Source organism: Amphiura filiformis, chromosome 5, assembly GCF_039555335.1.
Source record: "Amphiura filiformis chromosome 5, Afil_fr2py, whole genome shotgun sequence".
Lineage (NCBI taxonomy): Eukaryota > Metazoa > Echinodermata > Ophiuroidea > Amphilepidida > Amphiuridae > Amphiura > Amphiura filiformis.
In genome coordinates this window covers 47,283,426-47,304,636 of record NC_092632.1, presented here as the reverse complement: position 1 = coordinate 47,304,636, position 21,211 = coordinate 47,283,426, and the positions used below count along the sequence as shown (strand labels likewise).

Here is a 21,211-nt window from a genome sequence, read left to right as displayed (position 1 = left end):
GCTCATATACAAAGGTGTGTAAGCATGCTTGTGAATGCTACCACATCTAGGATTTTCAAAAGGATGAAAAAGTGACCTGACTAGGATTTGTCAGTTTGGTAACTCACACCCTTTACTAGAAGGACATCTTTACATAGGCCTATTAGGCCTAGGGGGAAGTGGGGCAAATTGGTCCACCTAAGGGGCAAAATCCTGGGGGCAACTTGTGGGACACCAGAGTTTCCTATGTTAACATCCACCACGCCTACGTAACAAAGTCAAGCTCCGTGAGGTCTATGCAGGAAAAAGAACTTTTCATTTATAGAGGTGTTACAGCGTGGAATGAGATGCCCGAGACAACATATAGGCCTAAGGTTAATAAATTACAACTTAAACTTGTTCAAACGGGCACTTCACAATAATTTCTGAATTTTTAATATTTTGTAAAATGTATAGGCCTATTATGAAAAATGTAAATGCGCCAAAGTTTTATGACTTTTAAAGATTGATGTAGGCCCCTAGGCCTATTTTGATGTATGCTTCTATATTTTGAATGTTGAGTGTTATTAATTATTTTACATAAGGCCAATTATGTTTTATGACCCAGTGAATATGTAAATAACTAGCCAAGGTCTTTACTATAATTTTAATGATTATTTAATGTATTTTGATATATGTTTGGATGTTTTGTGTTATTAATTAGGCTATATTTTATGTATAGGCCTAGGCCTACATTATATTTTATGACGCAGAGAAGTGTAAATAACTAGCCAAAGTTTTTTACTTTTATGACTTTAATGACTTTTGATATTTGATGTAGGCCTATTTTGATATTATGGTTCTATTTGGATGTTTGTGTTTTTAACTTCATTCTAATATGATGATAATTCTACCAATTACTCGGGCCTATGTACTCATATTCAAGTTATGACATGACACAGGGCCCCTGTAATAGCAGATTTATCTGAAGGGTAACCCTGTATAAATATGGTTTTAATAAATAATAAATAAATAAGAGTCAGGCCTAATACGTTTCACAAAAAAATGGTAGGCCTACCCATCGGCCTCCGGCTTCATTATTTTTTTATTAAGACGTCCCATTTTACCCCATGCAAAATTGTTGCTGTAAAGAAGCAGGGTCAAGATAACGCAGCTGGGGTAAAATGGGACGCCATTGATTTACCATGGGATTTTTTTTGTTGGGACAAGATGTCTATAAGCCTTTGCAATGGGGATTGAGTCTAAAATAGGTGACACATAAACGCGTAGGGCCTAAACACGTAGGCCGATATGGGAGTGCCTCCCCCTCTGTCCCCCCTGGTCATTTCCAAACGGGAACCCGTTTCCCGAATCTTGTGTAACTGCACAGTTTGCCGCATCACAAAGGTACCCGATTAGATGTGTTTTTTTCGGGGAAAATACAAATAGTAACTAAATTGGGATGTAATTGTTGACATAAATGCTGAAAACTTGACCAACGTTCTTTAATGTCCGCAAATAATACAAAACCAATTTAGCCATTGTGTTTTATAGAGTATCAAATTATTATCAAAAAATATATTGAAAACTTGCCCAAAAAATTGAGGTAGTCCAACTATCTATAGAAACGCTTAATTGATTATTGGTGCAGGTGAAAGGTCGTAGAATATCAACAAGAGAAGTCCTGTGTGCATGCTGCAGTATATAGCCCCGGTATATAGCATGTGAGAAAAGGTTTTTTTAAACCAAAGTGACCCGTTTATGAAAGAGAGTAGTTCTGAATCAGACGAAAATGACAACGATTAGACCTTTCACTTGTGAAGATTTATTCAAATTCAACAATGTGTGAGTTTTCCCATGAATTCGTTTTGTCTGTTGATAAGCTTATTTATATCTACTAGTACTACGGTACTACTAGTCTATTTCAACGACTTTGTTATCATCATCATCATGATTCATTAAATGTAGGCCTACTATAATCCGGGCTATAATCTTTTCCTGTAAACTTTTGATGAGAGCGTATTTTATGCGTACATCGCGCCGCATACTATTTACTGCGCCGTTGAAAAGCCACATCTCTGATTGCCTGCTGCTTGAGCGCTTGGGCGATGTATGCCCAAGCATAACAAATGGAAATTTATGAATGAACTTTGCACTGTTGTTAGCTCCGACTTTCCAACATCACGGTAGTACATGTCAACGGTTGACCGCTAAATTATATTATGTATTTTTTACGCATGCACATTGCACAGTTTGCTCGAGAACTCTAGCCAAGAATTTGCTCACCGATAGCTTCACATTCTAGGCTAGAGACTGTTGTATTAAAAATCTAGTCAGATTCGCTGAAGCATGACACCGTGTAAAGCAATGGAAGTTCAGAAAAAAACACAGCCGATCACAACAGGCGATTGCATCAAAAATGTTGCTAAAATTACACTTCAGCTAAATTTTAGACTATCCAAAACACGCAAATCTTGCTCAAAAGATAGGCCTACAGTTGACGCATCGAAATAACTTTCATCCAAATTTCAACATTAACAGAATAAATAACCTCCGGTGTAAAAAATTGCACCACTGTCCGACCGAAAAACCATGGTAAAGTACTCTAGCATCGAATGCGTAACTATCGTGTGCAAATTCGAAGCTAAAGTTCTCGAGTAATGCACAGTACGCAGATCATTCTACATGTATACGTGCAACTCAAGATTCTCTAAATTGCTCAATTTAAAAAAATAGGGAGCAGCGTGGCATACTAGTTTAGGTTAATCAGTGTTCATAAGTGTTTTCTGATTGCCGTTTTCTTGTACATGTATGGTGTTTATGTTTATGGTGACTATTTTATCATGTTCTTTTTCAAGCATTGGTCTACCATGTAAAAATTATTTAAAAAATTTTTTTGGCTCCTGGTCTTGACATGCTTAATGTAAGGCTTGTTCTTTTTGCATACTTTTTAATGATATACTTTTTAAGGTACTGGTACGGTACCCAGGGTCTTAGCTAGAAATTGAGGGCTGCCCGTCATTTGAATAAAATTGCCTGTCCTAATTTGACCTTTAAAACATTTACCAGCCGTCTATAGCCCATTGGGGGTTCAAAGAGTTCAAATATGTGCTGATATGGCCTTATTCTACAAATTGGGTCTACTAAAAAGGTCAATTAGCTTTTCAAAACATACAATTTATAATATAGCACCTGTCAAAGGCATTAATTTTGCCCGTCCCAGGAGCAAACTCCCCGTCTAAAATGACGGCCAGACGGGTGGCTAGCTAAGACCCTGACGGTACCGTACATGTAGTGTAAGTTTTGTAGATTTTGTTGCATTCTTTTTAAGGTCAATTTTAAATCTTGTTCTGTAAAGCACCTTGATGCCTTAATTGCTTTGGTGATAAGTCTGGTTATTTATATTATTATTTATACATTACAATGTACATGTTGTTGGATGATTTTCTCTACACCGAGTTCGAATTTCACCAGAAGTCGCCCACAGCGTACTTCTGCTTTACGTGTTGGGAATGTTTTTGTGTTTATTGCGATAGTTTGCCAAATAGTATTTTGATAATTTTTACAATTCTCTGAATGAGAAAATCACCAAATAGGCTTTTAAATTAAAATTATTTGATTAGATAAAACAAGCAGGACGTTGCTTACACAAATCGAGCTCTGTGAATTAAATCAACTTACATGTATAGCAATGCAAAGCATAGTGTCCTAAGCTACCTTTTTGATAGATTAGCGGGGACATTTTTTTTCAAATATTCTGTGGATGTTTAAATTTGGATGGAAGTTATTTTGATGAATCGGTTGTATATTTTAGAGCAAAGGTTGCTTTAAATATTCTGAACAGTCTAAAATTATGTTGGTACAATCAATTAGGTTGAATGTAGGCCTAAAGTACAATTTTAGCAACATTTTTGATGTTTAATGATCACCCGTTGTGATCAGTCGGCTCTGTTTATACAGTTTCTGAACTGGACATTGCTTTATTACACATCACTTGTCATGCTTCATTAATTTCTTGCTTTTGAAAACGAAGCTAATTGGAAGCTACACTTCTTGAGTTAGATGTGGTGTCCACAGTAAATATTGAAGTTCTTCAGGTGATTGTCCTATACACACAGAAAGTTAAAGCCATATTGTAACATTTGCTGCGGAGGACACCCTCAATATTTTGTTTATTCTGGTCGTTAACTATATCAGGACTGCAAAAATCAAGAATTTAAGTGCTGTAGTTTTGTCAAAATCTGAGATTTTGAATAAACCGTTTTAATAAGACCGTTTATTATTACTATGGAAATATTAGTCAAACGCGTATTAGTCCTGCCAGCAAGACTTCAGTCTTTATCATAAACATATTGACATCTACAGACCTGAAGTCTTGCAGCGGTACATAGGAATGCAGTGTTTTAAAACCACAATACAAAAGGGAGCACAGTGTTGCAGGACTACAAAAGGTCATACAAACCCCAAAATGTGGACATTATGCATAAGACTGTACCGGGTAAATCTTGAGGCTGCACTATACCCAATTCTCAGTAGTAACTTTTTTCTAAATTGAAGTGCATAATTGAAGAGCGCCTTGGTACATAAAGAAATTGTAGGGCTGCCTACCCGGTATGTAGATATTGGACTATTTTATTCATGCAAAAATGTCTGAAACCGAGGGCACTTCTACTAACGTCTTCATGTACGGTACGGGATAAGGCCCTTCGCACTTGATTATTAGTTTCCTGTTTACCGCCCGCGTCCAAAATTGAAAATCTCAAAATAATTAATTATTTTATTTTTATTTCTAATTTTCTCCTTTAAAATGACTTTCAACTACTTCTACTTGCCATTTTCTGACTCAACAATAATGATGAATGAACAAAGAGTACAACTCCACCTTCACTTATTTATAAAATCAAATATTGTTGTGAAATAATTAAATGCCCGCTCTAGTCAAAACCAGTGAATGGTTGCTTGTAATAGTTCAAACTAAATAAAGAAAATAAAAGATAATTAATAATTAAAAGTCACCTCGTCCCTTTTTCAAAATCTTTAATAGGAAACTAATAATCAAGTGCGAAGGGCCTAATGGATATATTTTTAAAATTCATTTTTGCTATTACCGGTAATTTTTATTATCTTAACATTTTCATTTGATCTCATTATTTTCCAGAAATTTGGATCCACTGACTGAGACTGTATCCTTTTTACATAAGTAACCTTCAGTGAAAATTCATGATGAATGTGCAACTTTTTCACATTTGAATGATGGTATTATAAACTATTAACACCTGTAGATACATGTAATAACATTAGACAAAATGATGACACTTTCATTTGTCCATTCATTGTGTTGTGGAGTGGGGGCAAAGTAGTTTAATTTTAGCTGCCAGTTTGGTGCAGGGATAGAGTCCCAGGGGATTCAGAGAGTAGTGGTAAGTGGGAGCTACTGGGTTTTAGTTTTTCGCCAGCCCATTCGGGCTGGTACCTGTTTCAGGTTTGGGGTCAGTTTACTCAAGAGATTATATTTTAGTGGTATTGGAATGATTTTTTTTTTTACTTTTTGTGGTTAAATTTTTTAAAAATATTTTAATTCGATTTGTTAGGAAAAGTAAGTATGTTTTGCCGCTTCAACGAACGAAAACGAGTGAGTATTACCAAAGTTATGTTTGAACTAATTAATTATGACTTTAAAAGTTTAAAGGCCTAAATGTAACAATAATAGTTAATATATATAGCATCATATGGTCAGCAGAAGAAAATCTGACATCACCTATGATGTCATATCAGTGTCCTTGACCGGGGTCCTTACTCCTTGACCACTGAACAGCGTGATATCATGTTGATAACAGATCTATAGAATCAAAATCTTCATCATATCCTCGGATCATATCACAGATTCTCAACAATCTGTGATCATATGGACCATATTGATGTGAAAGTAGTTATCTATCATATCCTGTGTCGCTTTTATGGATAAAAATGACTCAAAATGTTATTGATGAAATGGTTGCTATCATAAACATCAGTTTTGTCTTTTCAACAGGAAAAATCCGATGCAAAATAAAGTTTTTAGGGCCTAGCTATAATATGGGCATAATTTATGCATATAGTATTGAACAATGTACCCCATTTGACATGCACTTATAGATAAATAAATTGTCTTACTTTATTAATTTAATAACTTCTTTATTATAAATATGGGCATAATTTATGCATATAGTATTGAACAATGTACCCCATTTGACATGCACTTATAGATAAATAAATTGTCTTACTTTATTAATTTAATAACTTCTTTATTATAAATAAAATGACACATAACTATTTGATTCATAAAATTACATTCAACAAAATGATTGAAGAGAAAACACACAAGGCACTAGGCAGACTGTTATAGAATGGAGTATGTAAGATGCCATGTCCATAGCTTCGCAGGGAGTTTCCGACTAGCAATCAACATGATCAGCACATTCAGAAAAACACAGTTTAAGAGTGAAGATTGTAGTGAGTAACCAGTCCTTTATAAATGTGCTGGCCACTATCTATTATAATATAGTAGGCTTAAACTATACATTGCGAATTAATTAAGTTATTTTAAAATAAAATGTACATGTAAGTTAACTCAAACCGCAGTGTATATATCGAAAGCAGTGAAATCGGACATTCCTAAGCGAAGATATTGAGTTCGTAAGTTCTGGTATTACAAAATTGGAAATTGAGATATCGTGGGTAAAAAGCTGAAAAGACAAAAAAAACCAACGACAACAACAACAACAACAACAACAAAACAAACAGACCAGAACAATTTGGAGTACATGTAATGAATTAAAAGAGTTGACATGAGATTAGGAATTAATGTTTTCTGCTGTTTCAGTGTGCATGTTCTCATCGTTGATGGTTTGGTGGACTGTCATGTAGATGTAAGCGTGATCCTAAAATGCCTTTCACATTGACCAAAACTAATTACAAGACCTCTTCTACATTGAGGCTGGCTTTCCCTTTTAAAGGGAATTTTATTATTACTGTACTAAAATGATTTAGATTTTTTTGTTCAAAGTAAAAGAAAATTGATTACCATACAGTCTACTGACCACAGGCCAGTTTGGGACATGCCCCACACCATTATGGCAAATGGCATAACCATTGGTAGATGTGGACCAGGCTCTACTTGTCTGACTACATGTAGGCATCTAGGCATTCAAATTGAAGGGCGCCATGGTGTAGCACCATAGGGGCAGGGGGGTCCATGTGCAGCTAATTGAAGTGAAAAATCCCATCAAAAATGGCTGCAAACAGCCAGTACCCCTCAAGTGGGTTTGATGCTCCCAATCGAATAACTCATACTTCGCCACATGGTGGTGATGGCGGTGGGGTATTCAAATTGTAGGGGAGTCTGGAGAACAAAATGAGTACAAATCTGTTTATTACAAAATTAAACATGAAGTTGTATCCAGCATACTATTCAAAATTTCTTTGACCTGGTTGTCCATCCAGTATGGAGTACCATTTTACCTGCAGTATTTGGCTCATTGGCCCGAGTATTTCCAGGTGTGCGAGTCTCCAACTGGAGAAATCATGGGATACAGTAAGTACACGTTGAGGTGTTGAGTGCAAGAAGGCCCCCATTTACAATAGCTGCCAGATGTTGAATTTGGTATGTTAAGCACTTGTTCAGAACAAAGAGCAGCTATTGCAAATGGGGCTTTCTTGACCGTAACTCTTATGTTTTTCAAGATTGACACTACGATTATGGTAACGGGTGGATGCATACTTGTTGCAGGGAGCTGTGGTTGTTGGTATGCTGAGACAACTGCTGTAGTCAGAGTATGTGAGCAATTTAGTCCATAGGTCATCTACAGCAATTATGTGCATGACTATTTATCTATGTCTATATTAAGAGGTTTTTTTTCTGGTGAGTCACTGGACCTAGAGCCAAGTGCTAGGATTATTTGTGGTGTTGTTGATTTAATAAAAATTGCAATTTTGTATCTACAAAGGGCAAATATGTAATTTGTGTTCACTTCATAATCTATTAAAAATAAAGAAATGCGTAAAATCTATGTTAACTTTGCCCTTTCTAGATACAATTTATTTTTAAATCTTTTTGAAAAAATAAAACCACAAATGACCCGGCTCAGTCTATCCACAAACTCTGGAGGGGAGGATTACAAATTGAGGTGTATATTTTGACCTCCAGTCATAGAAGTGGACTGATTTGTCTATAGGTTAGTTAAGATGTGATGGAAGTATAAGAGCTTCAAAAAGCAATCATTTGGTGGAATTTCAGATAGTTGAACCCAGGACCTCCAATTGTATTGACCGTTTATGCAGAAAGGGTAGGATAAAGGGTAGTACTTCATGAACTGAGATATGATATCTGAACATCTTATACTTTCATTTGTTATTTTACTAGTCATGGGAAAAGCAGAGGGCTCAGTACCACAGGAACAGTGGCATGGTCATGTGACAGCAGTTACCGTGGCACCAGAGTTCAGAAGACTGGGTTTGGCAGCAGAGATGATGCATGCTCTGGAAGAGATTTCTGAGAAGTAAGTAGGTTTGTAGATAGATTAACTTGGGAAAATGGAAATCATTCAAAACAAAGATAAAAAAAGATGTTTGGTTAAATTGGCTTCAAATGAACAGTTCAAATCGTATTGCAACCAAGCTTGGGTCATAGCAGTACTATGTGATGATTTTGTAATGGTTGAAGATTCTCACCTGGAACTTAAAACCATTTCCTGCCCTATAGAAACCAATAATGGTTCATAACAAATTGGGTAATTTTGCAACATTTACCACTGCGATTTCCTGTAGTTTCCTGTATCAAGTTTCCTGTAGAAACTTGATGCTTAGGATTAAATTTTGATTTCACAGAGTGATAATAAAGAGAAAGTGGATTGAACTTGGGGAGTTTATTCAGTACGGTATTCAACCTATATCACAGTTTAATCACTACCAAATAGGTGGGCCTCATAACAATGCAAATTAATACTGAACAGTGCACCGAGGTGCAACACAAATTTTGTTATATGCAAATTGCATAATGTGCGTACAGACAAAAAAGACGCTGAACAATTCTCGTCAGTTTTGTTCTGTTTAAAGGAACTCAAAACTTTGGAATCAGACTATTTTGGAACAAGCTTCAATGTGAGGTAGAAACGCAATATGAACAATTTGACCATGCCCCAAATTATTAAAAATGGCCATTTTTGACATTTAACAGCCATGATTATGAAGAATCTCCGGCCAGGTTTGCTAAGAATTATGACTGTTGTCAGTAAATATGAATATTTTTCTGCTATTAAAAGCTTATGATTTTTCAGTCTTTTAGGAATCTTCATGTATATCTGTCAGCTTTTCATCCCAGCTACATACACTTAGCTTAGTACATCACATTACCTTTATAAAGATTTACTTAGTTTCAGTAAATTTTTAGTTTAGTAAATAGAACACTGACCCAAAGGTCCCGGGTTCTAACCCACCTCCGGCTCATTCTAAATTAAAAATTTGTTAACTTTTTTCAAGTATAAAAGAGCAAATTACATTATGTATAACTATCACGCTCACTTTTAGTCATAATTTTCTGTAGATGTTCCTTTTAAAAACAACTTCCCTACCAGCAGATGGGTACATGGGAGAGTCCTTAAGGTGGTACGAAAGGCAAAATCAAGTTGCTCTGATTGAGGTTAAAATAGACTTGTTGCAGAGAGATATGCAAAATAATCTTAATTCTAAAATTTGAGCCAAATCGGACAAACGGTTTTTGAGATATTGCTGTTGAAAGATTCTTTGTATTCTATTGTTTTTGCCAATATATTGATGAAGTTAATGAGGAAAATTGGCAAAATGTGCTCATTAATATTAATTTTTGCCAATATTTTGCCAATATTTAATGAATAAACCTTCATACTACTTTTACCTTTAAAATTTTGACCTGAAACTTTGCCAATGTGTCTCTATGACCTAAACCTTTAACATGTGATTTTCCCACCCATCTAATTTGCATATTTGCATAATTAATTAGCCTTATAATGCTAATTAATTATGCAAATATGCAAATTAGATGGGCGGGAAAATCACATGTTAATGTTTTAGGCCATAAAAACACATTGGCAAAGTTTCATGTCAAAATTATATAAAATAAAAGTAGTATGAAGGTTTATTCATAAGATATTTGGTAAACATGAATATTCATGAGCACATTTTGCCAATTTTCCTCATTAACTTCATCAATATATTGGCAAAAACAATAGAATACAAAGAAACTAAAAACATGTATATCTTGACAACCGTATGTCCGATTTCCTTCAAACAAAATATTTTGCTCAGTGTATTTAGCTTAACTTATTCAATCTATTCAAATGGTTCTAAATTCAGTTTCTGTTTTCCAGAAACATCGTTTCGAACCCCCTTAAATGCAATATTTACGCTCTTTGGAAAGCAGAATTTGACTTGCTACTTTTATACCCATCATCTCAAATAGGAAGTGTTTATAACTTTCCAAGGACTTCATTGAGCAATCTTGAGTTCGGTTTTTAGTTCCTTCTTAAAAGAATGTATTTCAGGATTGGTGATGGTTGTGGGATATCAGCATAAGAACACCTCATCATATGTCCAAGTACAACTTTGAAATCTGGATGCTTGCTGGCATATATGATGAAATTAATGGCACTGCTAACAAAAATTCCAACCTTGAGATAAAATCGGACGTGTTCAGTATTGATAGAACTCCGCAATGCCAGTAAGATGAAGTATGGAGCAAAACAGATGAAAAATCCAATTACAACAATGAAGAGGTTTTTGGTTATTGTGATCTCTTGTTTAGATATTTTTTTATGTCTGTGAACTGCTATGGCCCTGTTGGGATCATGGCCCTCTTCAGTGATTGCAAGTTCTGATGCAGAATTTTTCTGTGAATTATCTGTCACAGAGCTGACAGAAATCTTTGGCAAATGTTGCCTTTGTTCCCGAAAGTGTCTCTTGATATACACATAGATCCAAATGTAACTTCCAACTATTGCTACGAGTGGGAGTATGAAACCAACTACAGTTAGAGCAAGAGTGGCCTCCGCTTTATTTTGACTGTCGGCACATACTAAGACAGGTTTGTTATACCCATAAGTTACACCACCAGTTGCAAGAGCAATAAAAAGGCCAGCTGCAGGGAAAACCCATGTTACTCCTACAAGAATAACAAGCTTCCAGGGTGTAAAGATCTTTCTGTACCACATGGGTTTTGAGATGTAGATGAGTCGATTTATACCAATGGCACCTAAAGTCCACATGCTGGTTATTATGCATTGATATATCATAAAAGCAGTAAACTGACAAATCCAGTAGGCCCCTGGTATTGGCCATTCACCCTTGCCAAGAGTGCCAACAGTATACCAGACAAGAGTCCAGGACGTCAACAGATCTGCTACACCCAAACTTGTCACAAATGCATTAGTAGATGTCTGGAGTTTTTTTGAGAAAGCCACTGCAGCAATTATCATGGAGTTCCCAATAAGTCCAGCAGTAGCCACCAATCCTAGAAGGACTGCAAGAAGAATTTGTTCCCAGTATGAGACATTAAAGATGAAAACTGGCAAGGATGAGTCGGTTGCATTGGTAGCAGTGTTATTCACATTCATAATTATTGCTGCTGCAGCTGTTATATCGACAGTACAATGTTAATCCAATTTAGCCTTACTTTTAGATGATGTATTCCTGACTTAAGTTGTGGATGGCTCAATCAGATTTATGTTTGCTGCAAACTCTACAACTCCCTGAAGCAATGGAGTTAAAATAATATTGCTCATGTAAACATGTGTAGAGAATATCATAAATTGCCTTTGTACAGTGACTAAATGAAGTGAAATTTAGCTGTGAAAAAACATGTTGTTGCCATCACTTCCTCCCAGGGTCTCGCTCACTTCCAGGACATTGACCTGGTTCAGTATTATTTTTTAAATTTTATTTATAACATTCAGCGAAACACCAGGCAAAACCCAATTTTGACTAACAATATATTGAAGGGATGCCTATTATGAAAGCTGCTATTTGCTAGCCGAATTAGAAGACTTCTCTACAACTTTTGGTCCTTTCCTATCACATGTAAAAATATTTTGAATTCATATCAATCAGGTTTTATGAAAAATCATTGTACTAACACTCCTCTTTTGTATGCAGCGGATCAAATTCTAAATAACATAAACAATGGTCACAGGCTCAATTTTCTTAGATTTAAAGAAGGCGTTTTATACAGGGAACCACAAGTTTCTTATTTCTAAACTTAAGGGGGTACTACACCCCTGGCCAATTTTGTGCCTATTTTTGCATTTTTCTCAAAAATTATAGCGCATTGGTGACAATTAAGATATGTATATTATAGGGGCAAGGACTACAACTACTGCACTGAAAATTCAGCACCTCAAGGCAAGTAGTTATTGATTTATTGATCAAATACTGGTTTTCCCTCATTTTTGACTGTAACTCCACAACTGTTGTCTGTGCTGATATAAAATTTCCAGTGCAGTAGTTGTAGTCCTTGCCCCTATAATATACATATCTTACTTGTCACCAATGCGCTATGATTTTTGAGAAAAATGCAAAAATAGGCACAAAATTGGACAGGGGTGTAGTACCCCCCTTAAGTTGTATGGTATTAATGGTAATGCAATTAATTGGTTTAAATCTCATCTTAGCCAATAAACCTAATTTTTAGGTAAAATGTTACATTTGTGGCTGTACAGCGGTAAATATTTCAACTTGCTCCATTTTATTTAGCTTCTATATCCATGGATACTTTACTTGTGGTTCAAGAACCACCATGTTTGCAATGCCATAAACTTTCTGTTCATAGGTGATCTAGACTTACATACAATATTTACAGTATTTTGAAGCTGGTATTTTAACTTATCAGGTCTACCTATCCATCATCTAATATCGGAGGTGTTTTTAAATGGATATTTCATTGAGGAATCTTGAGTCAGGTGTTTAGTTCCTTCTTGAAAGTAGGTATTTCAGGATTGGCGATGGTTGTGGGATATCAGCATAAGAACACCTCACCATATGTCTCAGTACAACTTTGAAATCAGGATGCTTGCTGGCATATATGATGAAATTAATGGCGCTGCTAGCAAAAATTCCAACCTTGAGATAAAATTGGATATGTTCGGTGCTGAGAGAACTGCGAAGTGCCTTTAAGGTGAAGTATGGAGCAAAACAGATGAAAAATCCAATTACAACAACGAAGAGGTTTTTGGTTATTGTGATCTCTTCTTTGGATATTTTTTTCCGTCTGCAAACTGCTATGGCACTGTTGGGATCATGGCCATCTTCAGTGATTGATAGTTCTGATGCAGTCGTAGAGGTGGCAGAAAACTTTGACAAATGTTGCTTTTGTTCCCGAAAGTGTTTCTTGACATACACATAGATCCAACTGTAACTTCCAACTATTGCGAGGAATGGGAGTAGTAAACCAAGTACAGTTAGAGCAATCATGGTCTCCTCTTTATTTTTACTGTCAGCACATGCTAAAATGGGTTTGTTATACCCATAAATTACACCACCTGTTGCAAGAGCAACAAAAAGACCAGCTATAGGGATGACCCATGGTATCATCACAAGAATAACAAGCTTCCAGGATGTAAATATCTTTTTGTACCACATGGGTTTGACAATGTGGATTAGTCGATTAATACCAATGGCACCCATAGTCCACATGCTAGTTTCTAAGGAGGCAAATATCATGAAAGCAGTAATCTGACAAATCCAGTAGGCCCCAGGTATTGGCCATTCATTTTTCCCAAGAGTACCAACAGTGTACCAGATAAGAGTAAAGGATGTCAAGAGATCAGCTACACTCAAACTCATCACAAATGCGTTAGTAGATGTCTGGAGTTTTTTTGAGAAAGCCACTGCAGCAATTATGATGGAGTTCCCAATAAGTCCAGCGATAGCTACCAATCCTTGAAGGATTGCAACAAGAATTTGTTCCCAGTAAGAGACATTCAAGATGTAAACTGGCAAGGATGTGTCTGTTGCATTGGTAGCAGAGTTATTCACATGCATATTGTTGCTGCAGCTAGTACTTTTTTTCTATATCTGTAGTAGAATTGTTAATCCAATTAAGCCTCAAATACTGTGTAGATTTTTAGAGGCTGTATTCCTGACTGAATATGTGGATGGCCGACTCGGATTTATGTCTGCTGCAAGCTCTACATCTCTGTGAAGAAATGAGTTTCATAATATTGCTCTTTTCAACATGCTTAGAGAATGTGGGAAAATGCCTTAGTACAGTGACTAAATGAAGTGAAAGTAGAAGTGAAATTATGATATGAAACAAAGAAGTTGTTGTCACCACTTCCTCCCCTTGACATTGACCCGATTCAATATTATGAAACTTTTGATCCTTACCTGCCCCATAGAAACCAAAGTTAATCGCGCAACTTTTGGAACATTGGCCTTGCAATTTTTCTGTAGTTTTTTGTTCATTAGAAACCATCAGTTGTATATAGATCTCTATCTGTATTATCTAGTATCATCACGCATAGATGCACAACACTGTTATGTCCTGGTGTTGCCGGTTCATTTCTTTTTATCTGATTAATGGTAATTGGGTGCAGATTAATCTGTTTGGTGAAGGATTTGGCGCCCCAAATAAATGCTGGATCGCACCGATCCTGTCAGTGCGATCCCACCATTCAAGATATTGGTACACGAGAGAGAGGATGAGAGAAGTTGATCATTGAAATAAATCACTCTAAATTCAAGATCAAGACGTTATTCGATTCCTTTTTGTAACTGAATCAACCCTAAATTAGCGACATACCAGACCGATATCTCAACATACACATGCTCAAATGTCTAGAGAATATTTCTTATTGAACATTTAACTTTCCTTTTGCTTGTACAGGGTGTCTCATAAAAAGTGGGTTTCAACAAATGTGGTGATATTTCGAAATGTGTTGAAACAGTTTTAAAGATATTATCTCAAATGTAAAAATGGTTGCAGGACCAATTTTGCAGTGTATCGCATAGAAAATTAAAAAAATGACATTCAAATTTTGATGGTCTGTTCGTAAGTTATTGGCTAAAATATAGAGACCTTACAGTTTTTTTAAATTTTTACCCATAACTCAAGAACCGTAACACCTTTCCTTCAAGAACCATGGGTCACTTGAAAAAATTGAAAAAATTGAGCCACAGATAATTGTAAGTTTCCAAAAACTCTCCATTGCGTGTTCAATCAAACAGTATGGTGTAACTTGAGTCAACAGAAAATTGCAAAATGTATCCTAGCCAGCAACCATTTATACATCCAAAACCACATCTTCAAATCAGTTGTATCAAATGAGCTCTGGTTTTCTGCATAGAAAGATGTGGCTTTCGTAAACACTGAATGATGGTTGAAAACACATTTTAAAATATCATCCGATTCGTTAGAACCCACTTTTTATGACACCCTGTAATATGATTGCTCTGCTATGCTCATTTTTAGCCACAGGTATACATGAATAAGGCGAGCTATCCAAGCATGAATGTAAGGGCATAAGACGAGAGTTTTATACCACTGGAAATCTCTGGCTACATAATGATTATGTACAAAAAATTTCTTGCAGATTAATTCATTCAGCAAAAATATTGTGAAATTTGAATTTCATTCTGGTACACCAGAACAAAATTACAACACATTGTCTATCATGGAGCAGTTTAATACACATAATCATGCATAACTCGCAAATCAAAATTGGAATCAACTGAAATTTTGGGAATAAGCTTTTTTCGTGGATATCTGCTGAAAAATGTCATAAAAAGAGGATGCTAGGATCACGAAATACTCCTATAACTTGTTTGTGATAAGGGAAATGAATTCACAGAATTGTGTTAATTTGCTATGTTGTACCATTTGTTTTTTTCTACAGGAAATCGTGTTTCTTTGTAGACCTGTTTGTTCGTGTCTCCAATGAGATAGCAGTCAACATGTACAGAGCATTAGGATACATTGTATATAGAAGAGTTCTAGAATATTATTCAGGAGATCCTGATGAAGATGCATTTGGTAAGTTCTTTTTTTGATTTGATTTGTTCGGGTTTTGACAACCTGGATAACCCAAGCCTCTATTGAAGCTTATTTCCAATGGGGTCCATTTGAACACCGAGGCAGGTTGGGAACAGTCAGGGGTTAACATCCTACTCTTTTCAAAACTGGCTGCGAGATTCATATACGGGTATCGGTCTCTGTACACGGGACCGACAGCTCTACGTCCCCTCCGAAGGTTGGAGTACTTTCATGATTCATTGAACCCGGGACCTCATGCACTGAAGGCAAGTACCGTAACCATTAGGCCACACTCTCCCTACAAAAGTATATCTGATATTTGAATTCTTCTACACACTTGTTATGAAATGATCAATACAATTTTTGCCAAAGCTCACTACCATTCGCAAGATGCTGTGAAATACCAAATCGCAACAGTTTAAAATAGTTGCTAACCGTAAAGATATTGTTTACAATTGCACTTTGCAAAATAATTTTCACAAAATCTTTGGAAATCTACCCTTGATCTCCTTGTCAATGATTTGCTAAAATAGTACATGTAGTGATAACCCCTAAATTTCATTAGAATTCTCGCTATTACGCAATAAGAGGCGCCGCCAGCGGTTTGCGATGTAATCGTGATGTATCATGGGAAAAGGTCGACATCAAGTCCGGCATAATCTGAATATTACCATGCTATTACATAGGAACACGTGACAATATTTTTTTATTTTGTCAAAATAAAGGTGTTACACGCGAATCGATACTCAATAATACTTAATAATGTGATTTGAAATGTGCACAATTAATTTTTTCTCTATCGATTTGCGTGTAATACCGTTATATTGACAAACTAAAAATGTTGTCACGTGTTCCTATGTAATAGCATGGTAATATTCAGATTATGCTGGACTTGATGTCGACCTTTTCCCATGATACATCACGATTTTCCCATGATACATCACGATTACATCGCTAGCGGCGCCTTTATTGCGAATAGCGGTATTCAGACATGTTCATTTTATAACAGGTAGTAATAGATGGATGCTGTATTATTTAAGCTATTAAATATTCCTTTTGTTTGCTTTCTTTTCAGACATGAGATTAGCATTAAGTCGAGACAAAGACAAGAAATCGGTGATACCACTCAAAGATCCTGTGCGCCCTGAAGACGTTGAATGACATTAAGCTGATGAACTCTTGTTAATAGCTGCCATATATGCCTTGGAATCTGTTTAGTTTGCATACACGGTATCCATCTGTTCAGTAATCCCATAAGCCTTTGCTATTTATGGACCATCGTTTCTGTGCACGGTAAATGCTCAGTAACGATGTGTGCATCGCTGTGACGTGTGTAAGGTTAAATCGCAATGGCTTATGGGATTTACTGACAAGGTGAATTGGAATGATAATGCATTAATTAGCACTCTTTATGGCAGCTATTGTCAGGGATTCATCAGGGAAATTGTAGGTGATTATAGTATAGGTGCTTTTATTTGTATTTTGAGTTTTATAGTAAATTTGAACACTCAAATTTGAAACAAGTACAATAAGGAAGTGAGATTTAGGTTTAGGTGAGCTATAACACAAAAACTTTCTTGTAGAAACGTAGCTTGAGCCATGCGAGTCGGGAGCAAAGGCTTCGTAATTTTCAATTTCATTGGGTTGACATCGCCATATGTGTCCCTATGATGCCACAGCTTCCTTTTAAATGGGTTGAAAGTGAAATGTTACTCTCACGAAATGTTACTCTCCCTAAAAAACTGTTTTTGTAATCATAATTAAGCAAAACTTGACAACACCTCAGCTGAATCATCATAAGATTTCCAAATGATTTGTATGTAAAAAGTTATTGGCTATTGGTTGAAGACCCTATGTTGCATTTAAAGTTTGTTCGGTTTATATTAGGCATGCACCAGTCACGCATTACGCAACGCATAACTAGCGTAAGCATTGCGCCCAACTGAGTGCATGCCATTCTATATCAATACACGGTGTTATGAGTCTTATTTTGTCCGCCTTATATATGCCGAACAAACTTTAGAAGAAGCTGGCTTTTCAATAACCATCAAAACTGATGGATACCAATCATTTTGACAGAGTCTGTACATAGGCAATTCCCTTTTAGAATATATTCACCTTTCTCCTTGAATTGATCTTGTGAAACTGAAAGATGGTAGGTTTTGTTTTCATTGAAGGATGTCAAAATTGAAATCTTATTTTGCTGGCAAAAATGACCCTATATCACTGTATTGAAGCTAAGCCATCAAAAAGTATAATTTTTAGGCATATATTGAAACCAGAATTTGCTTAGAATGTGTTATATTTGAACTACATAGAAACCTTCATAGGCTAACTTGTTGCTTTTCACACTGCTACCGATTCATGCGAACTTTCAAAGAGATTAGACCCAATTGAGTACAAACTCTGCCATGTTTTGTGTCGCTCATGAAGGAAAAAATAGTGCACAACTTATTTTGCTTGGTAATTTTGAATTAAAAGTGTGCTTGTTTACAAAATTCTTGCAAAAAGGTGCGCATAATTAGTAACGTTCTAGCTTAAAGATGGAAATTATCATTCAGTATCAGGCTTCTTTTGCCAATAAATACTGGTTGTACATTATTTTGGTCTCTTATCGTAACAAACCAATATGGCGGATTTACCATGATGTTGCGCAGTTCTTTTTAGATTCATCACAAATATGTGACACAATCAAGGTAAATGAGTCGGATGTTGCTAATATTGATTTTGAGATATTGGCAAAGAAAGTGTTGAAATTCTTTTGTTTTTTTATTGTTCTCAGCGACTGATCAATTGATGTAACTTTACAAAGAAAAGTTGTATCAAGACAGGGTTTTCAGTTTCTGAAAGCTCTGAATATCCTCTTTAGAAAAATATGCAAAACTCATTTTCAACGAGGGTCGACATGTGACTCATTCTCCTTGATCATGTCACATATATCCAAAAACTTATTAAAAATAGCATTGTGCCCAATTTCTTGTTGTTCTCAATGTGCCAATAATAAGCAAAAATCCTACCAAGTACCGGCATTGTGTAATATAGTATATGACAATTTACATGGATCATGATTCATGACAAAACTGGAAGCTGTTTTTATGCTTTACTTCGTTTTGTAAGGTAATACATGAAATAAAATCAATGTTTGTTTTATAAAAAAATTGGATTTGATTTGTGAATACGTTTTTAAGTGTGAAGTGTTTAAATTAACATTAACTTTTACATTATATTGTAATAAACACACAAGATACAATTATTTACAAATGTAAAATAGCAATTTATTTGTTTCATACATGTACAAAACAGTATACAATACATCCCAGTATTGAAATTCTTTCCTAGCAACATTCTCTTCTTCAATCTTGGAGGCAAAACTGAATTTCATATTGGCCCACTTCTAGATTTTTATATTGTATGTGTGATAAAAAATCTGACTAGTCACACCAAAAGTGTACACTTGGCAGTAAACTGCTTTTTAATGATGAAATCATGCATGAAAAAAATAGAAATCATGACTTATATTTACTTGTAAAATCTGAATGCCTTGATCAATTTTGACAAGTCGACTGTGCAGTGCAAGAAGTGGTTAAGGGATCTAAAATGAGCGTTTATTGCGTTTCGACAGTATTTTTTGTGGCACATGAGAGCACCTCAGACCTATCGAATTGTATTCTGAATACGGAGCATGTCTTTCTGATATCAAATAATTTTCATTTTTTGAAAATCACAATATAATACAAATTTTATGACAAATTATAAAAATTTGATATTTTTCGAATTTTTGATATATAACAGTCCTCGAAGTAAATTATATAAATCTAATGATATATTCTTAAAGTCTATGTAGCAGGAGGAAAAGCCGACGGTCAATTGAAAATTTTGACCTTTCATATTGAAAATATGGATTTTTTTTCCCAAAAAGACCTAATTTTTTTTGGTGTTTTGGGGAAAAAAATCCATATCTTCAATACGAAAGGTCAAAATTTTCAATTGATCGTCGGCTTTTCAACCCACCTACATACACTTTAAGTATAAATCATCAGATTTACTTCAAGTACTGTTAAATATCAAAAATATCAATATTTAATGATTTGCCATAAAATGTGTATTAAATTGCGAATTTCAAAAATTCAAAATTATTTGATATCAGAATGACATTCTTTGTATTCAGAATGCAATTCGATATGTCTGATGTGCTCTAATGTCCCAAAATAAATACTGTCCAAACGTTCATACCCCAGCCCTTAAGTGCAATAGGCAATTTACACAAACACAAACATTTTTTGTGTTCGCACAATATATTGTACTCATTGGCAATTTAAACAATATATTGTACTCATCTACACATGGCAGCTATTGCACTTAACCACTTCTGGCGCTGAGCAGTCGAAGTGTTGTTTCAAAATGAAGCTGAAAAAATTTCTACTCATGAAGTTACTCATTATTTATTACACTTTCCCTTTTGATGTGACATGTTCACAAATTTTCAAAAGACACTTCTGATAGGATTGAGTTTCTCGGGACCCACTTAGCGAGCATTAAAAAATTGGTATTCGCTGGCATAATGCACATTAGTATCCACTGGTACTGGTTCAAGCCTAGGCTCATTATACACCTATTCCGAATTATGATATACTATGGGCATTGTGTTGTGATCATTTTGATCAGTATTTCGTAACAAAGAAAGTGTGACCCAGTTAAAGTAGCAACAGTCATATTCTAACATGTACTATGCCAGCGAATTCCCATGCTCACTCGTCTTAGCATGTGAGACTTCCATACTCATCTACCAGTGCAATAACTTTTATGGTACCTGGTGTGTGCTACTCTCCCCAGGTATCAGCCATGGAAGCACACATAAAGAGGTCTTTCAAATGTGTAGATTGCAGAAAATAGATAAACTCATGCAAGCTTGTCTATCCTCCTTTTTGAAGCAAGTTTAATTAAGAAATAACAGGAAATGCAGTATCCACACCCAATCAGTAAACCACTGTTCAAAATATTGAACCTGCCAATTCTCCATGATATTACAGTAGACGCTCAAAAAAAAAAAACTTTATTCTCTAATTCATACCCAACTAACCTGCTACAATGATACTGAAGATTCAATTGAGCTCATGGATTTGTCCTCCGGAAGTCGATTTGACAAAAATTACTTCCCACAATACAATACAATACGAGCTTATCTGTGAAAATGCAATATGCCTAATTACTTAGTGG

General features: G+C 35.5%; 1 protein-coding gene across 1 annotated transcript; it reads left to right on the top strand.

Annotated features, from left to right (window-relative positions):
- Positions 1-1,656: 1,656 nt before the first annotated feature.
- LOC140153269 (N-alpha-acetyltransferase 20-like) lies at positions 1,657-18,493 on the top strand. Its single transcript, XM_072175972.1, has 6 exons — positions 1,657-1,803; positions 5,117-5,141; positions 7,441-7,531; positions 8,360-8,495; positions 15,858-15,994; positions 17,070-18,493. The coding sequence occupies exons 1-6, from the start codon at positions 1,751-1,753 to the stop codon at positions 17,153-17,155; spliced, it is 528 nt and encodes a 175-aa protein (XP_072032073.1). The 5' UTR covers positions 1,657-1,750; the 3' UTR covers positions 17,156-18,493.
- The last annotated feature ends 2,718 nt before the right edge of the window (positions 18,494-21,211 follow it).

What these genes read in the sequence shown, in the direction of transcription:
- LOC140153269 (XM_072175972.1), top strand. Translation starts at nt 1,751, where the DNA reads ATGACAACGATTAGACCTTTCACTTGTGAAGATTTATTCAAATTCAAC. An exon ending in TGGATCCACTGACTGAGACT is followed by an intron (nt 5,142 to 7,440) that starts GTATCCTTTTTA and finishes TTGTCCATCCAG; the next exon opens with TATGGAGTACCATTTTACCT. An exon ending in CTGGAAGAGATTTCTGAGAA is followed by an intron (nt 8,496 to 15,857) that starts GTAAGTAGGTTT and finishes TTTTTTCTACAG; the next exon opens with GAAATCGTGTTTCTTTGTAG.